This window comes from Telmatherina bonti, assembly GCF_933228915.1.
Source record: "Telmatherina bonti genome assembly, chromosome: 24".
NCBI classification, from domain to species: domain Eukaryota; kingdom Metazoa; phylum Chordata; class Actinopteri; order Atheriniformes; family Telmatherinidae; genus Telmatherina; species Telmatherina bonti.
In genome coordinates this window covers 12,637,692-12,660,602 of record NC_136633.1, presented here as the reverse complement: position 1 = coordinate 12,660,602, position 22,911 = coordinate 12,637,692, and the positions used below count along the sequence as shown (strand labels likewise).

Sequence of the window (22,911 nt, the reverse complement as noted above, 5' to 3'; positions counted from 1 at the left end):
GCTGATTGCCTAAAGGAACACTGCAAATAGAAAATATATATTTAGCTTTGAGTTTTCCATTTCCACACAGTAAATATATTTTCTTCCAATGTCACCAGTGATGCTCAGCGAAAAAACAGCAAATATTCTGACTTACAAATGTAACACAGCTTACATTTACCTTTTCTCGCAGGCAATATATAAACAATGAATTTGCTCTCCCAGGCATCTAGATTATGGAGTTTTCCATGACCTAAGCCTCTGCTTTTCTTGTGTCTTCTCTGGACAATCTGCATCGCTGACCTCTGATTTTCCCTTAAATGAGCATCAAATAATTACATCATTTGTGATGCAACAGAGCAATGTTCCTTACATAGAGCTTATGTTCAGGAAATCTCAGTTTAGAAGAGGCTTGTCTTCTTCAGCTTCTGTTTTAACATGAACCTCTTTTCCTTCAGCAGAAATCTTAACATGAAGTTGTTGGATTAAACCTGCTGCTGCTGGTGAAGCCAGTTCCATATCCAGTGGAGTGGAAGCAAGTGATTACACGTCTTACTCTGAATAGTGAAGTATGGCAAGTGGGCGATGAACCACTTTCACCACTGCTGGGCGATTAAGTCAGATTAAAAGCTTTTGCCTTTATTTGAGAAAGAGTAGCTCTTCATGCTGCCTTCAGTTAAATTGTAACACACTCTATTAGAAATGGATTCATGAGGTCTGAACTTTATTAACCTGCCTCCAGGGTTTAAAAAAAAATGTGTTACACTAACAGTATGTAATCTGGTGGCAGCTAAGGACAAGATAAATCAATTTTTTTTTAAAAAGCATTAATTAAAGAGCATTCATTCTTTGAAACATAATCATGGCCTCAAAGAAGTATTCAGCAAATAACAGCTTATCTGAATTTATATTATTTGTGCAAAAAGCTTCAAGTTATGAAGCCGATTATACAACAATGTAAGGTGTTTCAGCTTCTGTTCAGACATGTTGGCCTGCAGCTTGACACCTGCCTGTGATCTGGACTGAAACCGCATTCCTCACAGAGAGGCTGCATGATGAGCTGATGACAGACGCTCGGCGACTTTTACCTCGACCAGTTCGCAGGAGGCAATGTTTTTAAGTAAAAAATACTGAAGTAACTTGAATGAAATGCTGCGTTAGAGAAAGTCCTGCTATTATTGTATTAGTCCTTTGACACATGCAGTTTCTGACATCTACATAATTTTTTTTTTTTTTTACAGGCAATTTTAAAAACTGCCTTTTAAATAAAAAAAAAAAAATTAAAAAAAAACAATTATCCAAATAATTTCCTCAATTTGCAAAATTCCTACATAGTTTTTTATATGACACACTTTAGTCACAACATCTTTATAAAAATATTGTTTTCATTCCACTAACAGTCTTTAAATGATAAGACACATTTTCCTTCAGTTGCACTACTATGATCAACACACGAGTGAAAACACATATTGTAGGTAAGTGCATGTTATTTTTTTGAAGACTTTTTGCTAGACACTGTGAAAGGGATCATTTAGCTAAATAAAATCTATGAGGTATTTAAAATAAAAAATAAAAAAGTACAAAAACAGAATGAAATGATCAGACACTGCACACGGATGCTGCAGAAAATATTTATTTCTCACCGTACTCAGTTACAGCAGCATCAGGTATGGAAGTCAAGTATGGAAATCAGATAAAGTAGTTGGTCTCATGACTATGAATTACAGAAAAATAAAAATTTATAGACAAATAAAAATGTGCATACGTCTAACTGCAGAAAACCTTCTTACACACCAAGCTGAAGGAAAACTGAACAATACCGTAACTGTAATCATCTCTCTGTCCGGCTGGATCAGACTTTATCTTTCAGAGCAAGACTGTTGGAAGAATCGGCATCTCTGCACCGACGCTGCCTGAATGAGGAGCGCAAGGTCACAGGGTCAGAGGTCGTACACCTTCCACCGCCATGCAGAAAAAAGCTGTCGGGCTGAGGAAGTAGGAGTAGGGTGGAAGGTAGGATGATAATTCAAAGCGGTGCCTTTTATAGCACCTACCTGAGGGCTTCGCTTTGCACAGGTGTCAAACTCCAGTCCTCGAGGACCGGCAGGTTTTTGCTGCTTCCCTCCACCAACACAGCTGATTCAAATCAAATGGATCCAGCAGCTTCTTGTCAACCTGTTTATGAAATTTGGTGGATGTGTTGGAGCATGGAGACAACAAAAACCTGCAGGATACCGGCCCTCGAGGACTGGAGTTTGACACCTGTGCTTTAAGTTAAACATGTGCTTTCATTAGCGTATTGACTGGCGCCCCGATGCTTTGTAATGACAAGGAGGTGACCTCGTATCATCACCTGTGTGTAATCTGTGACAATGTGAGTGTAGTTTGACAAACCAGTGTGTTTAATGTTTTGCAAACAGTGTGAAGCCGGGTGTGTGTGCGTTGTAATGCAAATCTGAAATGGTGACTTGTGTGTAAACAGTTGTTAATTGTGTGTAAATGATTGTTTTACTGTGTAATGAACTGTTTTTAAAAAAAAACTTGTGTTTAAAGGCATTTTAAGCAATCTGACAGATCTCTTCTGCCCCCTGGTGGACACATGTTGTATTAAATATCTGACAGTCACAATAAAAAGATATTTTACCTTCTTTATTTTCATTTTATACTTTGTTAAAAGGGTAATATAAATACCAAATTCTGTCTCAGACATGCCTACTTCATGAGCTTATTGTTCGACCACTGATCAAAACAGTTAAGATGCACAGAAATAAAGTTCAGTTTAATTGCAAAACATTAAATAAACCAAATAAAAGAAACCTAAAGCTCTTCAAATGTGATGTTAAAGGTGGAGTATGTAAGATTTTCAATATTTTCAAAATAAATTAACTAAAAAAATAACTACAATCATAATACAAGTGTAATTAATGACAAAGACCCTTCTTAAATGTTTTCCTACCAGTAAAAAAAAAGTGCTTTTTGTCATTAATTAAACTTGTAATTTATTAACGCATCAAATATGGACAGACTGGAACCTACATGTTTAAAAAACTTTCCAATCATGAGTGTAGTTATTTTATTAGTTAATTTATTTTGAAAATATTGAAAATCTTACATACTCCACCTTTAAGCTATTTTTCTGTTGGAGTCGTCTTTTCCTTTGTTCATTGATGTGTTGAGTGTGTGTGTCGGTGTTATCAGGGTTTGTCAGAACATGTTTATCCCACATCCTGAGCCGTATGACTGAACAGAAAATTCCCTCGCTCCTCATTTCAATGTCAATCCTGTCTGCACATGTAACTATAAGTCCACTTTCCAGTGCCAGTCCTTCACCACCAGCTCCTTTCCTACGTCTCACTCACACACTTTCCATAGAAATTCCTCCCGTCGTTTCCTCAGCGCTCAGGAACTCTTATCTTCAAACTTACACTTACGCAAACAAGTGAAATGCTCAAGAAGGGCTTGTCATTTTTCTGGAAAAGCAGACATGACAGCGTCCTCCCACTGACCTCTTAAAGACAGCACACATCTTCAGAGTTATTCATCCTAAGCAGAATTGTGACAGGAAATATTCTGTTTTAGCCCGAAGGCGAGTGTCACAGAAGCCCCGTTTCCTCGTGTACACGTCACTGAAACGTTCTGTCCAGATTCTCCCCCGTGTCTCTGTCATAACATCACAGAATTTCTGCAATTTTCAGAGCTTTAAAAGTCATTAAATTCATGGATGTGGAGGAATGTTTTACTTAAAAGATAAAAAAAAATTTTTTTAATTTTTAGAGATGCAAAAAAAGTTTGTTTTTAGTGAAAAAAGGTATAATTTTACAAACTGCAGACAGTAAATACACCAATGTTCTGTTGGAAACACTGATGTCTGAAACGGATGATAGGAGAGAAATCCGCACTTCGAAGCAGGAAAGAGAATCTGGAAGTGTCATCACAGAGGATATCGTCTGTGGTGTTTCCGGATGTATGAAGCCTCCGACGTCTTTAATCACATGATCAGATATTTGATAGAAACCTTGACACGGTGTCTGTTTCAATGGAGTGAAACAGGCTTCAGAGTGTCGAACGTCTCACCTGTAGGGCGCCTCGAGTTCAGAAACCTACAGGTGACTTTACAGCTACGGACATCTTTTTTAATACAGTCGTTTTACAGTCTCCAACACAAACAAGTTCAAGAGCAGATCAAACATTAACAACACGGTGCAGCATAAAGCAAAAAAACCAAAGACTGCATCATACAATATCATTTATTTGTAATGAAAACACAGCACACGATCAGATCACTTGTTTAAAGTTGATTCTAGGAAGGCGATGTGATGAGAAAAATTCACACCATTTCCAGCTGGATCCAGTTTTAATGTCACAACTTTGTCAGTTTTATAAGCAGTTTTCTAAATTCTCTTTAACCAAACTAAAAAAACGTGTTTTTTAACCATCAGCTTTCTCAGCCCTCTCTTCCTGTAGTGCTGCCGACTCTGATGTGCACCATTTGCCTACATGTTTTTTCTGACACGCCATGCTGCTAGCTGTGCAGAAGGGTGTGTAGACAATTGTTCACAAGACAAAGAAGAAAAGAGACAAAAGCTCACAAATTGTTTCATTTAATCAGCAAAGCATATACTTGGATGCTGCGTAAGACGTCTTACATAGGCATGTGAGGAGGAGCACATCTCTATGACAAATTCAATACTAAAGACTATCGTCAACCCGACAACCCGTCTTATGGACACAGACAAGTCCAAGATCAACCTGATAGTTCCTCTAATGGCTGCTGTTTTGTTGATCCATTACTTAAGTGACAACTAAATGATTGATTGTGTAATGCGAGTCATCTTACAGCCATCCTCACAATATGAAACTGTCATATTTGCATCAATCGATGCAATTATGTCATGGAAATATGCAAAATAATAGCTAATAAAGTATGAAAGTGTAAAAGGTAAAGCAAGCCAGAGATGTACAAAGGAAGCATAGATGGGATCAAAACCCGTCTAACTTAATGTCACTAGTGTCAAAGTAGGTGAACTAGTTCGCTTCGTTTGGGGAGATGTGAACGCGCCAAGCAAACTGATTCGGACCAAAGAACCGGACTCGGTCCACCTACAAACACAAGTCTCGGCCCGTTTCAAGCGGACCAAATACAGGAAGCAGGCGAGAATAAAATAAGTTACTTCCTGTATTTGTCATAGCATTGCATTGTGGGTAAATACACAGCCATGGCGTTAAGGGTTGTTTTTCATACTGTGTCCGTGTTGCAGTGTGTTTCTGCAGTATACTTGCATAAGACAAATAAAAACCCAAAACAGCCATAGTTTCATCCCCATGTTCATGATCCTGATGTGAAAGCACCCTCAATCCACCAAATCTATTCCCACAACATGATTCTAACTTAACTCTAATCTAAAAGCTGTGACAATCATCCATTCTTGGATGACTCTCATGCACTCACTTAAAAGAATTTAAAAGCAACTCAAGTTTCCCAGGGAGCAAGACCCTCCCTGTGCTTTGGCACTGGTACACCCAACAGAGTCTGTGTTTTCTACTGGTCTAGCTCAGCAATGTCTACATAGATGGCAGGAGATCCTCTTTCTGAGCTGGAGAGCAGACAGCTGAGCTCCAAGAAATACACTCCTCCATCTCTATCTTCACAGCGGACTCGCCCAGTAGCCCCAGCTGCTGTCTTCACTGCCAAACCAGTTACTATCAGCAACCTCCCACCATAATCCACTGAGAACCAACGGTTAGCTGGGTAGGACTTAGGTCCCATGAAAGTGACCAGGCTTCTCTCTCCAGAACAAAAACAGAGATAAGACTAAACTCCAGACTGACTTTTACTGGCTGGAAAGCGCTCAGAGAAGAGACAGGATGTAGGAGAGACGCCAAGTACAGCTTTATCACTGAACATCTGCCTGAGTTGTTTTAAAAGGCCTATATAAATATATATTTGTCACACGAATATTAACTCATGTAGAGTAAAACCTAAACATCTAAAAGTCAGAAGAAAATGCAAACTGAAAAATGTCTAGGCAGTCAAATGGCCTTACTGGAGCCACCAGCAGGGAACACTTCTTCATAGAAGAGAGCAGAAAACTTCAGCTTCAGTGAAGATGCTGAAAAAGCTTCAGTTTTGGTCCATTTCTGTCTGTTCCTCCAACTCAGCATCTAAAACGTCACAAAACGCAACATTCAGATAAGATGGAAATATGAACTATAAATGTACTTTTTAACTGTGATAGTTTTACTCACCTGTTTAATTCCTGGTTTCTGGGGATCCATCAGATGTTTGGTCAGCAGTTTCTGTCTGAAAAACAGATATCATGACATCTGACACAACACGCAGTGAATTACTGGCTTACAGATGCAGATTCATCCCTTTCTGTTAAGAGTTGTTGATTATTTGGGATCACAAAGTTTGATTCCTCTGATAAAACAATCAACACAAAAATAATAGTCTGGTTTTTATTGTTTCTGACATTAACAGAAACATTTTACTCACCAGTTTCAGTTTTTAGAGGATCACCTGATGCCTCATCTGACAAATAAAAGACACAAAAAGGAAGAATTACTTAAGATATCACTATTTATCTTGATTTCTTTAATGATTCTAGTTTATCTGAGTTATAATAAACTATATAAATGTTCATCTGTCAGCAGTATAAACTAAATATAAACGACTTCCCACACAAACACATGACAAGTCTGACTTTTAGTTAACAGAAAACTGGAGATGTGATGGTTTTAAATAGATAGATCTAAATAGTCTGAAAGTGGGATAGACAGGATTTAGATTTTCTTACAATATATTAAAATCAAAATTTGGATAGCACCTTTCATACATTAAGCAGCGCAAAGTGCTTTACATATATTAAAAACAACAACAATTACACACACAATCATTCACACACACGCTGAACACACCCCAATCCCATGTTGCATGGGAAAACTAAGTAATTTTCTGTCTCTTTAACCAATAATAACAACAACAGTAACAACAACAACAACAACAATAATAATAATAATAATAATAATAATAATAATAAAAATAATATTACTACTACTACTACTACTAATAATAATAATAATAACAGAATAAACATCTAGCTTGGCAAATTGTGATGAAATGATATCCCGGGGATCCCCTCACGCCAGCTCACTCATAACCATAGAACGCGTCACAAAGGACTACGCCAGTCGAATAACTCTCACGTTTTTGTGATCAGAATGTTTCCAGATAAGACAACATATCATGATCCCATCTTGATGATCACAGCCGATGTGCTGCAGATTTGTAATAAGGAAACATTTTACTCACCAGCTGCAGCGGCTGATGCATCTCCTGATGCCTCGTCTGTTAAATAAGAAAATAAATGTTACCTGCTGCTGGAGAGAAACATGTTAATTTACCAACACAAGATTTAAATTCTTACCTCCTTTCACATCTGTAGCAGCTTCTTCTGTCCAAGAGTAAAAGATAAATGTGTTAACTCTCCAAATCATCATTAATGATCTTTATTTGTTTAAATAAACTAGTTTGAGTTATAATGAAATTCAACCCTAATGGTGTTGAAGTTGGGACCTTGTGTAAAACAAAAAGAATTGGGTGATTTGTAAACCTTTTTTTTTATCCACATTCAATTGAATCTACTACAAAGACAAGATATTTAATGTTTAGAACTTTGTTTTCTTTGTTTTTTTTTTTGTAAATATTTAATATTTTTAATTTGATGCCTGCAACATGTTCCAAAAACAAAATCCAATCCACTTTATTTATTAAGCACATTTTTAAAAACAGAACATCGCCAAAGTGCTGCACAAAGTTGAACATCACAAAATAAAAATAACGTGAAATAATGTCGTTAAAATAATAAAAACAGGTAAAACAATTAGAAATAAATAAATACCCAAGAAAATAATTAAAAGGAAAAATAAAACAAATAAAAGACACAGAGGACCACACAACTCTCAGTGTTAAAAGCCAAAAAAAAAAAAAAAAAAGTGGGCCTTTAGACGAGACTTAAAGCACTCCACTGTGGGGGAAGCTCGGACATGGAGGGGAAGAGCATCCCAGAGTCTGGGACTGGCTACGGAGAACGCCCTGCCCTTTCTAGTCTTAAGTCTCATCTTAGGCACCACAAGCTGGGATTGGCCCTGAGACCTCAAAGTGTGAAAAAAGATGCAACAACAGACTGGGAAAGCTCAAAAAACAGCTGTCTAACATTGTACTGGTGAAACTGGAAAGGGGTGACCCTGTTTGGGTAGAAAAGGAGCATCCCTGAAAGACTCCAATATTCACAGGCAATGATGAGCAGAGGTTCCCCCCCTTTGGAAACACCGTTGGGAATCTAGTCATTTCATCATCTACTATCCAAATATCATGAAAAGATTCAGAGAATCTGGAGAAATCTCAGCAAGGCCAACAGCCAACACTGAATACCCGTGACCTTTGACCAATCACGCACATTCAAAACAGACATCATTGTGTAAAGGATATCACCACATGGGATCAGGAAGACTTCAGAAAAGTTAAAACTCGCCCAGGCAAAGCCAGAGAAAGACACCAACAAACAGAAAAGCTGCCGGCTTCTCTGGACCTAAACTCATCTGAGATGAACTGATGCAAAATGGAGAAGTTTGCATGTTTCATATTGTTACTGGAAGTCATGGACGTCGTGTCCTCCAGGCCAAAGAGGAAAAGAACTAACTGGATTGTTACCAGTGCAAAGTTTAACACCTAACATCTGTGATGGTACGGAGGTGGGTTAGAGTCCACGGGGTGGGTAACTTCTGTGAAGGCACCATTAATGCTAAAAGGTACAAAAAGGTGCTGCATCCGAGCAACGTCTTTATCAGAGATGTTCCTGCTTAGTTCAGCAAGACAAGGCCAAACCACGGTCTGCATACTTTACAACTGTGTGGCTTTGTTGTAAAAGAGTCCCGCTAGACGGGTCTGCCTGCTGTCCAGACCAGACTCCTTTTAAAAATGTTTTACAAAATATGACAAGAGACCTGGATGTTTGAGTAACTTAAAATGTAAATTAAGTAAGAACAGGAAAAAATTCCAACTACAATGTTTCAACAATTAGTGTCCTCAGTTCACAAACATTGTTGTTTAAATGAATAGTGATGTAACACAGCGGTAAACATGCTCCTCTCTCAGCTTTACTGGAACATGTTGCAGGAATCACATTTAAAATTAGTAAATATTGGAGGAAAAACAATAAAGTTTATCAGTTTGAATGTTAAATATCTTGTCTTTGTAGTGAATGTAGGTTTAAAGCTGGGGTAGGTAATGTTGGGGAGCAAGCAGAATGTGAAAGTGGCGTCCTGTCTTGGCTCCTCCTCCTGTGGTTTTGCTCCTTGTGTGATCCGAGGCTTTTTTCTTACCTCCGCTAAGGAGTTTATGTTTTTACCGCCGTTTATCTGTTTGTGTTCAAGATAACTCAGAAAGTTATGGAGGGATTTTAACGAAATTTTCTGTAGTTGTTAGAAATGTGAAAAGGAAGAACTGATTTAATGTTGGTGGTGATCTGGATCACCGTTTGGATCCAGGAACTTTTTAAAGCCCGTGGCAGAGGTTTGAGCTCTCACTGCTTTTCTAGTTCGCAGCTTTTTCAACCCAATGAGTTTCTATTACTCTGCTCTTTCAGCAGGAAGAGCCAAATAAACTGAGCCGGGTCGGGAAAATCCCTCCTGTATTTTCTCATCCATGAAGAAGCTTACGAAATATAAGAAATTAACTTCAATTCGGCCCGAGGTCAGAGTTTTTACAGATTTACAGTAAACTGAGGGGTCTAACTATATTTCTTATTGTTCATGATTACAAAATGTACAGCCTACTATCAGGACAAGGAACCACTTCACCCAGAGTAAAATAAAATGTCCCTGAACAACATTACTTACCCCATCTTTAAAGACATTTGCAAATCACTGTATTTTCATTTTAGCTACGTTTTACACAACATCCTGATTAAGGCTGTAACAATCTGTCATCATGTAAATGTAGACAGACACACAGAGGGAGACAGATTACTGAGACGTCTGTCTTGTCTGGGATTTCCAAAGAATAGTGTCCAGATAAGACAACATATCATGATGTCATCTTGATGATCACAGCCGATGTGCTGCAGATGTAATGAGGAAACATTTTACTCACCAGCTGCAGCGGCTGATGCATCTCCTGATAACTCGTCTGTTAAATAAGAAAATAAATGTTACCAATGTTACCTGGTGAGGAAACGTGTTAAGATACCAGCACAAGATTTAAATTCTTACCTCCTTTCAAATCTGCAGCAGCTTCTTCTGTACAAGAGTTAAAGATAAATGTGTTAACTCTCCAAATCATCATTAATGATCTTGATTTGTTTATTGATTTTAGTTTATTTGAATTCTAATCCACTATATAAATGTTCATATGTCAGCTGTAAAAACTGAATATATATGACTTCCCACACAAACAACAAGACAAGTCTGTGTTTTAGTTAACAGAAAACTGGAGATATGATGGTTTTAATATATATATATATATATATATATATATATATATATATATATATATATATATATATATATATATATATATATATATATATATACTGTATCTGAGTCTAAAAGTGGGATGGACAGGATTTGGATTTTCTTCCAATATATTCCCAATTTTCCCTCAATTAGAGAAAATAAAATGGGTTAAATCAGCTGATACTACTTGGATTTATTTCATTTAAATGAAATAATCTTTGTGGATTTGCACCCTCAATATGTGAATAAAGCAGGTTTATTTTAATCAAACCGTGAAGGTGACGTTGCTGAAAAACATATTCCAAACATAGTTATGGTAATATTTTTATGTTGTATACAAAGATTAAATTACAAGTAAATTATAGTCAAAACGTATTTACACTTTGAAGAGTTTTTTGTTTATTTTTATTTAGGCTGTAACATATCGGAGAATAGTCTGAATATCCAACAGCGTTATGTGTAGCATCATCCAGGAAGAAAGAACTACGCCAGTAGAATAATTCTCATGTTTTTGTGATCAGAATGTCTCCAGATATCACAACATATCATGATCCCATCTTGATGATCACAGCCGATGTGCTGCAGATGTAATGAAACATTTCACTCACCAGCTGCAGCAGTTGATGGATCATCTGTAGCCTCGTCTGTTAAATAAGAAAATAAATGTTACCTGCTGCTGGTTAGGAAACGTGTTAATTTACCAACAAGATTTAAATTCTTACCTCCTTTCACATCTGCAGCAGCTTCTTCTGTACAAGAGGTAAAGATAAATGTGTTAACTCTCTCCAAATCATCATTGATGATCTTTATTTGTTTCATGATTCTAGTTTATCTAAGTCGTAATCAACTATATAAATGTTCATCTTTCAGCTGTAAAAACTAAATATATACGACTTCCCACACAAACACAAGATAAGTCTGTGTTTTAGTTAACAGAAAACTGGAGATGTGATGGTTTTAAATAGATATTATAAAAACATTTACTGTATCTGAGTCCAAAAGTGGAATGGAAAGGATTTGAATTTTTTTTACAATATATTAATCATTTTTTCCTCAATTAGAGAATCATATGGGTTAAATCAGCTGACAATTCTAAATTATTGCGCTGGCTCAAACACCAATTGGTAACTGTGGCAACAGGAATATTAGCAACAAAGGACAAAACAGAAAGCAGAAAGAATATCTGGAAGGACTATGTCAAACAGCAGACCATGGTTACTAATGAATATGTATAATCTGCCAGTTATTAAGTTATTTTATTTTTTTCAGGTTAATTTAGACCATTGATTGAACAAGAACCAGAGTAGAAAATGGAGAAAGGAAAAAAAGCCTCCCGATCCCTCCCCATTACAGTACTGTATTATGTTGATGTTCTACGGAGATTGTTAGTTTGCTGAAATCAGTCACTGCAGATAAAATATCTATCATATTGTTTCAACCGCATTAAATAATATTTAATCAGTTAGTTTGTGATGAAGCTCCAGATCTCTCAAAGAGGGACAGAGCGGCTCTGACGTCACCCTGTAGCAGTGCAGTGGACCGTGCGCGTGTTTCTCTGCATTAATGCTCCAGTGGTTACGACAATTTAACAGCAATCTTCAAGGATTAAAAAGGTCCGTGCTGTTGGCATTTCGATTTTTCCATGGCCAAATTTTATCGATGCGATTATAGAAACCAACCATTGCACGTCCTCCCCGATTTCCTTCATACTGTGAAGAAATATGCATTTTCAGAAAATCCCCATATTTTCATTTGAATCTGTTAAAGGGAGGGGGCGGCACTTCCGTTCAACACTCTTATCTTTGAGGCTCCATCACCTGACAGCGCACCGTGCACACACAATCACTCATGTCCATACACACTGAGCTCCCTGGACCACACAGGCAGTCACACATACCACAACACTGTCATATTTCATCATCATCTGTGATTTGTTGCAATAGAATCTGCTGCCGAACGAGCTGCAAGTGCTGCCAATGGCGGTTACCTTGGCAATACCACAACAACAGTCATTAATAGTCGGCTCCTCCACTTTTTGTTAAAAACATTATTTTATCAGTCAAAACAACATCAGTAATTGATCTTATATTATTTCCTTTCTGAGTGACCGTGGTATAAGCGAGATAATGCCCTCCGAGGTGTCCACGATCAGAAATTAATGGACTTCGTGGAGGCAACCGTCCAACGCTTCCGCGTTGTCCATTAATTTTTGATAATGGACACCTCGTTGAGCATTATCCCTTACTGATATAAATGTTTATCAGTCAGCTGTAAAAACTAAATATTTACACGACTTCCCACACATACACAAGACAAGTTTGAGTTTTATCTCATAGAAAACTGGTGATATGATGTAATGAGGACACGTTTTACTCACCAGCTGCACCAGTTGATGCATCATCTGATGCCTCATCTGTTAAATAAGAAAATAAACGTTACAAATCTGCTGTTGGTGAGGAAACATTTTATGATACTAACACAAGATTTAATATTTCACCGTCTTTTACAGTTGCACCTTGTTCAGTACAAGAGTTATAGATAAATGTGTAAACTCTAACAGACCTGGTGTGTTACGTTGGCCCCTGGCCCTCCCATACAGCCAATTTCAATTTATATACTTTTGAAAAATTTTCATTTATAGTTATTAAAGTTATTTTTACAGTGGTAATAATTAATCATAAGTAGAATCAGTTCCTATATGTGCGTATAGCATTTCTATATACAGTATAGGGCTGTGACGATATGCTTTTGTTTTGATTCGATTCGATTACAATTTTTTTGGGTGCCGATTTAATTCAAATTGAGATTTGCAAAAAATAAAAAAATAAAAAATAAATTGCGATTGTCATGATTCCTCAATGTTGCTGATTTTTGTAGACCAAAAAAAAGTACAAAAATTTTTTTGATCGTCATTTTTATTTATTTCAATTAAGAAAAAACAGCACAGTAGCCAGACCATCGTTCTGTTGCTATAATACCCCAAAAAAGTAAAAATATTAATAAAACAATAAAAATGACCACATTTTTTATAATGTATTATTTTTATTTGAAAAAGAAAATAGATTTTTTAACAAAACAATTTATTTTAAAATTGTGAAACAAAAAATCCCAAAATTCGATTTTCAATTCAATTTTCCCACCCCTTATAAAGTATATAACTTTAAAACATCTATAGCTTTAATACATAAATATGTAAAAATATATATTTATAGTGAAATATATTAATGCATTTATATCTAAAATCACATAAAAATGGGATTCTGCCCCTCAAGTTTGCAATCACTCTTAGTAAATCAGCGACAAAGTCCTACGTGCAAAATTCTAGATTGCACACACAAATTACTACACGCCAATTGGCACAGCTCACATCACCCCGAAGGGGTGCATCTCTCATTGGTCCAGAGAGATGGACCAATGAGAGCTGATGTTTTTCTGATTACAAGGTGTCCAGATTACACAAGACATCATGATCTGATCTTGATAATCACAGCTAATGTGTTGAAGATTTAATGGGAAAACATTTTACTCACCAGTTCCAGTTCTGGTCTCTGAAATCCCAGAGGATGTCTGGAGTTGTATTGATGCATTTCCATTCAGTGCATTCTGGCTTGACATCTCTGTCAAATCAATCACCAACACTACAATGTATCTGTCTCTGAACAACTTCTTTCTTCTTTTATTGCTTCAGTCATGAAGAGAAACACTTTACTCACCAATGTTGTCATTTGAAACCAATGGTTGGTTCTCTATCAAATAAACAAAGAAATGTTACGACCAAGACAAAACCTGATCCCCAAAACTGCTTTAAACCTGCAGTGTTCCAGCTTCAATATGTGATCAGATATATAATAACTAATGTAAATAGCGCAGCAAATGCAGAGTTTACTGTTGGTCTGGAAACACTAACATCAACTGGACATTCATCATCTTACCTTGTTTGTTCCTCTCAACATCTCTTCCTGTGTTGAAAAATAAACATGTATGCGTGACTCATCATGTCATTCCAGTTTAGATTTTAACAAGAAAGAGCTGTTTATTTTGAGTTTACATAATTTGATGTTGATGACAAAACTGTAATATCTTACCTTCGCTTCTCTGCTGTGAATCTGCTGTAAATAAAGAGATAATTCTGTAAACTCACTGCATTTATTCAGTATTTGTTATTTATGAGTAAACATTGTCTTGTTTCTTGTCAAGTTTTAGCAATAACAATTCATATTTCACCTCCATTATTCCTCAAAAGGCACCTTCCTGTAAAAAGTAGAAGATATATGTATTAACGTCGCCCATCATCATTGATTTGATTTGTAATTATTTTTGAGTAAAAAGACAAGTTTTCATATTTTTGAGTTTCAACACACTGAATCAGTGGCCGGACCTGGGCCCAGTTCCAGAAAGTTTCATTAACTCTAGTCTAGTGAGAAACTCTGGATTGACTCTGCTCCAGAGTTGTTTCAATGAACTCTGAGTATCCGTACCAAGATTTGGCAACCATGGATTCACCATGGCAACCACTGAGGAAACGCTAGTTATTTTACCAGTGTGTGGCATTGAAATATGCACACCAGAAAAAGGTACCGTATATATAAATAGAGGAACATAGCTGCTGCTAAGGATAGAAGCATCATAGAAGCTGCCTGAGTCAATGTGGAACTTGGAGTCCACTGCCTGAATATTTAAAGGGGTGCTATGATGGTATTTGGAGTTTTCTGAGCTTTCTACAGTGTTACAGTGTTGAATCCTCATCAAACATGTGAACGACAGTTTTTTATCACCTAAACGCATGTTTGAGTTTGAGTTTCAGCACTCTCTCTGTTCGGTTTCCATGGCGACGAAAAACACGTTGTTTTAGAGAGTTTTTTCTACTTGGAAATCCTTGTGACGTCCCGGGGGATAAGGTTCGGTGATTGGTTACCTTCTACTGGTTAACAAGGGCATGTACAAATACATCAGGCGGGTGGAAAACGTGGGATAAAGTTATTTCCAACGATGGCTGGTGAGTTTACCAAAGAGACATCCTGCTGCATTCGTTGCTGTGGGTTGCTGTTTTCCACTTCGTTTTCAGGGTCTGATTCAGGTTCCAACATGTAGGGCTGTATGCTATGTGTTGACATTGTATTTTGTTTTTTTATTGAGTTCATATTAGCCTAATCCTTCTGTTTATGAGCCATTACAATGACGCGCTCCCGATGTAGCGCGGTGGTGGGAGGCGGGGCTTAATGCGGAAGAGTCTCAATCCACTCGCTTTGCCCACAGGCTGATCTGACAGCCTACGGAGAGGGTCGGTCTGAAGTAAATAAAGCGATTTGTGACAATAACTTGATCAATCCCAGCCCTTCTGGGCTCAGAAATAAAAATAAATTAGCCTGAAATGCAGATAATAGTTCCACTTAACTAAAACTGCAGCATAAAATATTTATGAATAGATCTGAATATTAGTTTGATAGGTACAATCAGGTGAGAAACAACACACATGTAGGCGACGAGCATGAAAGATAAAGACATCTTTCATACTTTTTATGTCTAATTCACACTTGCTCACAATATTCAGCGGCTTTTTCTACACAGAGTCCTTAAAAGGCCCAACAAACGCTGAGTTCACTCATTCAGTCGCCTGCATGTTCTCTCACTTATAATCCTGATTTATTTAGATATTTAATGACGTCATCTCTTGTCCAGTGTGTCACGTTGGATATCTACAGCTGGAGAATTTAATTGGCTTCAAGACGACACGTTTGATGGGATATTGATCATGAAATGATAATGCATCTCTTCACGTTCTGAAAAATCTTCTTGCCATGCAAACGATCGTGTTTTAATTCAGCTTGTAATGCATCTGAACCGATGTTTGTACGTAAAATCCGTGTCTGACAGCTGCGTCAGGTGGGAGGAGACAGGTAGAAACTCCGCCTCTGTTTATGGTGAACTTACTGATCAGGTTCACATCAAAGACTCAGTTACCATGGTAACAGAGTAGAACTTAGTTTGCTTTCTGAGACAGAAAACCCAGAGTTTCCTACAACTCGGGGTGAACATAACCCCTCTTTGTGGAACTGGTCCCTGACTCATATGATGGTTAGGATCCTAAATACGGTTCAGTTTGCGTTACCATGGGGATTTCTCTGCCAGATTCGGTGAGATTTATAACCTGTTTGCTAATGTGGGTTGTACATAAACTGAGGTGGTGATGCACAAGCTGCTTCTGCTTCATGTCACAGTTTTAAAACACTGTGAGGACCTTCTGTCATTTCAGGAAGTTGTATCACTTTAAAACAGGTTACCATTTTCAACAAAATCCTGTCCTGTTCTTCACTATCAGCCAAGTATCATGCAGACTGTTTTACATGTTATGTAAAATAGTTATAGACTCTGAGAGCCTTCACCTTAGTGAACACTAACAAACTAGACAGAGACTGGAAGCACAAAACCAATTAAATAGTTTACAATACCAACATCACAAATCCTTCAATGCATTTAGGAGCAAAACAAATAGTGGTTTCATCTTAAAAATGACAACAAAATGTGTCAATTTTAGGTCGTTAAACTCTTAGAAAAATGTGTGAATGTAGAAAATTGACTCACCAAGCTTTGACTCTTTGATTCGTTCTACAAAAGTAAAGAATGTCAATAAATATGTTTATAATAATGATAATGCTCTCAATTAAATTTGGATTAGTAAAAGAACTATATCTGTTTTTGTTGATACTTACCTCGTTTTATGTATCCAAGGACAGCCAAGACAGCCAAGACAGCCAAGACAGCCAAGACAGCCATTGGAATGAGCAACTGAGCAATCAAAGCATTGTTGTTACCTCCTTAAAGAAAAAAAATTCGATAAATTCATGAAATTGCATATTGTTTACAGTATAATCAAACACTGGAGCATTCTGACAGCCGATGAATCAGTAACTCTTTGTACGGATATTATCAGTGAGATAACTCACCTTGCAAAGGGTTTTGAATCTTTTCACTGTTTTTTCGGCTGACAGGGTTTTCTAGGATACAGCCGATCTCAGCCTCTTTTCGCTCCTGGAAATCAATCAAAAGCAGCATTTAAATGAGCCTGAAGCTCAAAAACAAACAAATAAAACCTTCATTTTTAAAACAACAGCAGGCTATCAGTAAACAGAGTCCAGATTACTGACAGCAACACAGACAGGATTAAAATTTTCCCAGATAACATGTCTGAATCTGCTGCTGTTATCTGATTATTAAAACAAGAATCAAAGTAGAAACTAAAACACTGATCACATTAACTGGACGTCTTTCTTTACCTCAGTCAAGGTATACTGTTTACTTTCAGGCTCAACTTTGTCACCAAATGTCCAGAAATATTTGACCGGTCCAGCGTCCTTGATGTCCCCTTCACAGGTCAGAACACAGGAAGTCCTGTTAAGGTTGCACTTTGTGGTGACAGTAGGTGTCGGGACCGGAGCTGATAAAAGCAAAAAAGCGTCCGCTTTATTAAACCTCAGATGAAAAGAAAAACACACACTGCAACCAAACTTCAGATAAGATTCATCCACTTACCAATGATCCGTATTTCTGTGGTGTCTCTGACGCGATTATTGATTTCTGCTGTGTAGAAGCCGCTGTCCTCTTTAGTCCCATTTTTGATCGTCAGATCTCCAGTTTTCAGATTTAACTGGCAGCGACCTAAAGATAATATAGATATATGATCAATTTGCTCATGATAAAGTTATTTTATAACAATTTGTTTATTTGGAGCATGTTTTTTTTTCAGAAAAAAAATCCTGAAACTTTCAACTCCGACGGAAAAAAAAGATGTAATGGTAATTAAAATGTGGCACAAACTTTATTTCTATTTATGAGGAAAAATACATAACAATTAATGGAATAAATAGTTTTTTTTATACTTGATTCAAGATGTAAATCAGTGTCTTTATTTTTAAAATCTCTATTTTAAGTTAAGGAACATTTTTCTGAAATTGTTTTTAGACTCAGTAAACCAGTTAACCTTTTTAGTTGTCCTCCAGTTGTTTCTGACCAATAGAAATTACTTTTCCAGTCTTTTGTTGCCCCTTTTCCACCTGGTTTGTGTTTCTGCCATCAGATTAAAAATGACCTGATATCCGTCAAATGCTAAAATATCTCAGTTTCAACATCTGATATGTTGTTTACTTTCTACTGAGAACAAAATATGTGTCGATGAGAACATTAAATTACTATATTCTGTTTTTATTTATATTTTATGCAGTGTCCCAGAGATCCTCAATCCTTGTCGTAAGGACTGGTGTCCTGCAGGTTTTCCAGGTATCCCTGGAAAACCTGCTGGACCACACCTGACTCAGATGACCTTTGCATGAGTCTGTCAAATACACACTGGGTACAGTTACATGATGTTTTTTAATTCGGAATTAATCATTTGGAATTAATAATTTGGAATTAAATCATTTGGAATTAACGTATTCTCCTACGAGTTTACATGAAAATAATAATTCAGAATAAAGGTTTATATGAAACACATCCTCACTTAATTCCTCTGTAGAGCAGCGGGTTGGGAAGGGTTCTGATTGGACAGACGAGGACGTATACCAGAAATAAACAAAGTTGGCTCCCTGCTTCTCATCTTTTCAGTCGTAACTTGTAAAAACTACATAATAAGTACCAGTTTTACCCCTCTTTTTTATTATAAATGTGAAGTAGCGGCTCAACACGAGCATACTACTTCACGGGAGAAGAAGGAGAAGAAAGATAGACCACTGAACACGGGAGGCAAAACAACACGCGTCATCGGGACAGGACAAGGTAACAAGCATGCTCAGAACGACCGGAATTAATTTAGAGTAGAATTAAGATTTACATGACCGAGGAATTAAATAGATCGGAATTAAGTTTAATTCTAAATAGAAATTTGCATTAGGAATTAAGTGTTTACATGGTCGTTTTTCATCAGTTTAACTTTTATTCATAATTAAAGAGGAATTAAAACTCCTTTGTAAACGTAGCAACTGATGTGCATCAGGTGTGGTCTAGTGGGGACACTTAGAAAGCCTGCAGGACACCTATCCTTCAGGACTAAGATTGAGGATCCCTGCAGTATCATAACCTTTTATTGGAATTGAAGATGCAGAACAGAATTGTCTGACCCTCCAGCCCGCTCCCTCCATCCACATCACTGTGCTTTCTGCCCGTCTCAGCACCATACGTAGCAGAGCTTTCTGCCACTCTGTTTCCAAACTCTGGAACTCTTTAAAACCCACCTGACATCCACAATTTTGCTGCTTTTCCCATCTTCTAATCTAGACTACAGAATCACCTTGCTGGATCACTTTAAGCCCAACTACACTGCCCTTTATTTCTTTGATTTATGCTGATTTATCCATTGATGTTTTATGTCTGTAAAGTGTTCTTGGGTTTGATGAAAAGCACAACAGCAGTGCAGAACTAATATGACCAGTGTATCTGTGTGTGTGTGTGTGTGTGTGTGTGTGTGTGTGTGTGTGTGTGTGTGTGTGTGTGTGTGTGTGTGAAAAACAGACCTGCAAAATGACGATAGCTATAAACCTCTGATCCAAACCATTCTACTGCGATGTCAGGTCCATGTTTCCATGTAATGCTCGTAAGTGGACCGGTCACAGAACCTGCAGAGATGTTGACGTTGGAGCCCAGTTCGCTGTAGTGGACTGGTTTAAATGGAAAATAAAATAAAGATCATTAAAGACCAGTTTAAATGACTCATTCCTTCTCATCAAGACTTTCCCAGCTACCTTAGTTTTGTGTTTCTACCTGAACATTTGCTTCCCTGACCTTCATCTTTACAGATTTAACCTGCTTTTTACACCAGGTTTCAGCTTTTTACTCTGATCCAACATCCCAAATGTGTCACATCGACTTCACAAACATCTGTATCACTGTATAAATCCTTAAAAAAATGTTTAAAAAAATCTTTATTTCTACTGAGAAGATAACACGGACTAAATTTGTTTTTATTAATCTCTTCCAGCATTGCCAGGTCCACTTATTTTAGCGACTTTGGGCTTGTTTTTTTCCCCCACACAATCTGGCAACCCTGATCGCTTCCTTCAAACTGCTTATTCATGGCCTACACCGACCACACCTATTGTGTAAAATTAGTGTCAACTTTTAACTTTCTTTTATCACTGAAATGTAAATTGAATTAAAAATAAATAAATAAATAAATAAATAAAAATTTTTAAAAAAGCACTTTATAACCTGTTCTCATAAGATGGCAGTTTGGCATATAAACTTGTTTAATTCATTATGTGGTAATGTTTCGATAAAACACCTGGTTTTGTGAGTCGTCTCTGCTATTAGCATGAAGGCGTCATACCTGTGTTAGCTGTAACTTACCTGAGCTAGCCGAGGCGCCATGAATCCATATCATCAAGAAAGTCAACGTCGCAGCTGACATTTCTCTTTAAGATACTAAAAACCGACACGGTTCTGTTATAAAATCAGAGCCGAAAATGGCGGTGAAGGAAAATTTGTGTGAAGGACGAGAGGGAACAACTGAACGAAAGCGAAAGAAAGAACTTTTTCAGTGACGCAAGAAAACACAACTATGGAAGCCCATTTCCGCCATTTGAAATAAATAAATAAATAAATAAATAAAAAAATCTTATAAACAATCTCTTATGAATTTGAAAGTCATTATTATGAGATTGAAAGTTATAATTATCAGATAAAAAAATAGTCATTGTTATGAGATAGAAAGGAGAAATGTTGCATGTTTATATGTCAAGGGCAGGGCCGTTTCTAGCTTTGTGGGGCCCAAGGCAAGATGTTTAGGGGCCTGTATTTCGTCAAACTGTGATGAAGAAATTCCTAACCATTTAGATGGTCTACTAAGATGCCACCATCTCTTAGAGTTCTTGAGCAAAACAGGCTACAGGTAAAATTAAAGATTTTTAAGCTGAGCCACTTAGCAAGTTAAACTGTTTAAAAAGATTGTGATATTTGTCATACTATTATTTAACAAAAACGTAAGGTTGCTACAATATGTATAAATGTATAAACGAATTTGATACTAAAATGTTTGTTTATTGATGCATTTGTATTTTTCTATTTTTATCTGGTCAAATAAATTATTCAACCTTGTTAAATGTAATTCCATACAATGCTTTAATTTGCTGGTTCTTGCAATCGTATCCTGAATAAAATATGGAAATAGTCGCTGTCTTTCCCTTGACTACGATTCACTCTCTCTTTTTTACATTTATTATTTTATCAATATAGAGATACAGTTGTACAAAGTTTGAAATAAAGTACTGTATCAAAATTTTACAAATCAAATGTTGATTGAAAGTGAACAAAACCACAAAGAAAAAAAAAGAGACCCACATAAAACACAAAAACTCACCACTGCACATCATCACTCATGAATTAGCGGTGTAGGTAGCGGGACACAAACAGGTTAAAAAACAAGCAACTCTACCACCTTTAATGCAACAACCTAATATTGCCATAAAATAAAAGACCAGCTACTGCTTACTATTGCAATTCGTTTGATTTAGACCAATGTTTATTTTTAAGCCTACAAGGGGAGTCATAAACACACAACACAGCTACAGATAAAAACAAACATTTTAATTCTCCCTCAGAAAAAGCTGAAGATACAGCTTTGGAGCCCTCTGGTGGCCTGGGGGCCCTAAGCGTCTGCCTAGACCACCTACTGGAAGAAACGGCTCTGGTCCAGGGATAAGACAGACAAGTGTTATGACTTGTTTGCACTTTTTTTTTTTTTTTTTTTTAATTTCAAGTGGCGGACTGTAGCGGAGGATTCAAATCGCCAACCTTCAGGTCATTGGATAACCTGCACCACCTCCTGAGCTACTACATGTTGGGCCTATGTGGGCTATATGAGTCCATACCTGTGCTAGCACAACAACCAGTATGCTACACGGTGTCCCTCTTGCAGTACAACAGCTCCAAACCTCTTGAGCTGGCACTGACTAAAAGCACCACTGGCTTGTTAAATGTTGGGACATTTAAAGCTTCTGTGAGCTTCCCCCCAGTGCCACTGTCACCTGCCAGCAGCTTCTTTACTGGTGCACTGATATCTGATATATTTGGTACAAATTACTGTACTGGATGATTCCCAGTTACCTCAACAGTTCTTGTTGGTTGTGTGGAGGTAGTAGCTGTGCCACTATGAATATTTCTGTGTCTGGTCTCAGTTTATTGTGTGATGAATGTGTTTATTTGTTCTGACCACATATTTGTTTCTCTCTTACTCTTTCCAGGAACTTCTCAGCCTCAGATGATGCTCCTCACAGGAATCGCCACATAAGTAAGTCTTCAGTAACGCTGACAACACTTTCAAGTCCTTCAGTCATCTGCACTACAGTTCTCTGAAACACCTCTGGTGCTGATGATCTCCCAAATGGTAACTTCAAGAATCTAATTCCTCTGATGGGGGTGTTAAAGGTGCAC

General features: G+C 37.2%; 1 protein-coding gene across 2 annotated transcripts; it reads right to left on the bottom strand.

Moving 5' to 3' along the window:
- Window positions 1–4,220: 4,220 nt before the first annotated feature.
- Window positions 4,221–20,971, bottom strand: LOC306773917 (uncharacterized protein). Of its 2 annotated transcripts, none has more exons than XM_079263860.1 (22): window positions 20,830–20,971; window positions 19,998–20,141; window positions 18,025–18,150; window positions 17,769–17,929; window positions 17,439–17,523; window positions 17,205–17,309; window positions 17,077–17,100; window positions 14,719–14,745; window positions 14,580–14,603; window positions 14,427–14,453; window positions 14,208–14,240; window positions 14,025–14,111; window positions 12,872–12,907; window positions 11,217–11,243; window positions 11,103–11,138; window positions 10,252–10,278; window positions 10,133–10,168; window positions 7,407–7,433; window positions 7,292–7,327; window positions 6,476–6,511; window positions 6,226–6,280; window positions 4,221–6,141 (listed from the first exon to the last, which is right to left on the bottom strand). In XM_079263860.1, exons 1-21 carry the CDS (start codon window positions 20,888–20,890, stop codon window positions 6,267–6,269), a joined length of 1,179 nt encoding a protein of 392 aa, XP_079119986.1. In that variant the 5' UTR covers window positions 20,891–20,971; the 3' UTR covers window positions 4,221–6,141; window positions 6,226–6,266. The 2 variants fall into 2 exon arrangements, with proteins under 2 accessions (XP_079119986.1, XP_079119987.1); XM_079263861.1 differs by having other exon boundaries at window positions 10,252–10,275.
- Window positions 20,972–22,911: the final 1,940 nt, after the last annotated feature.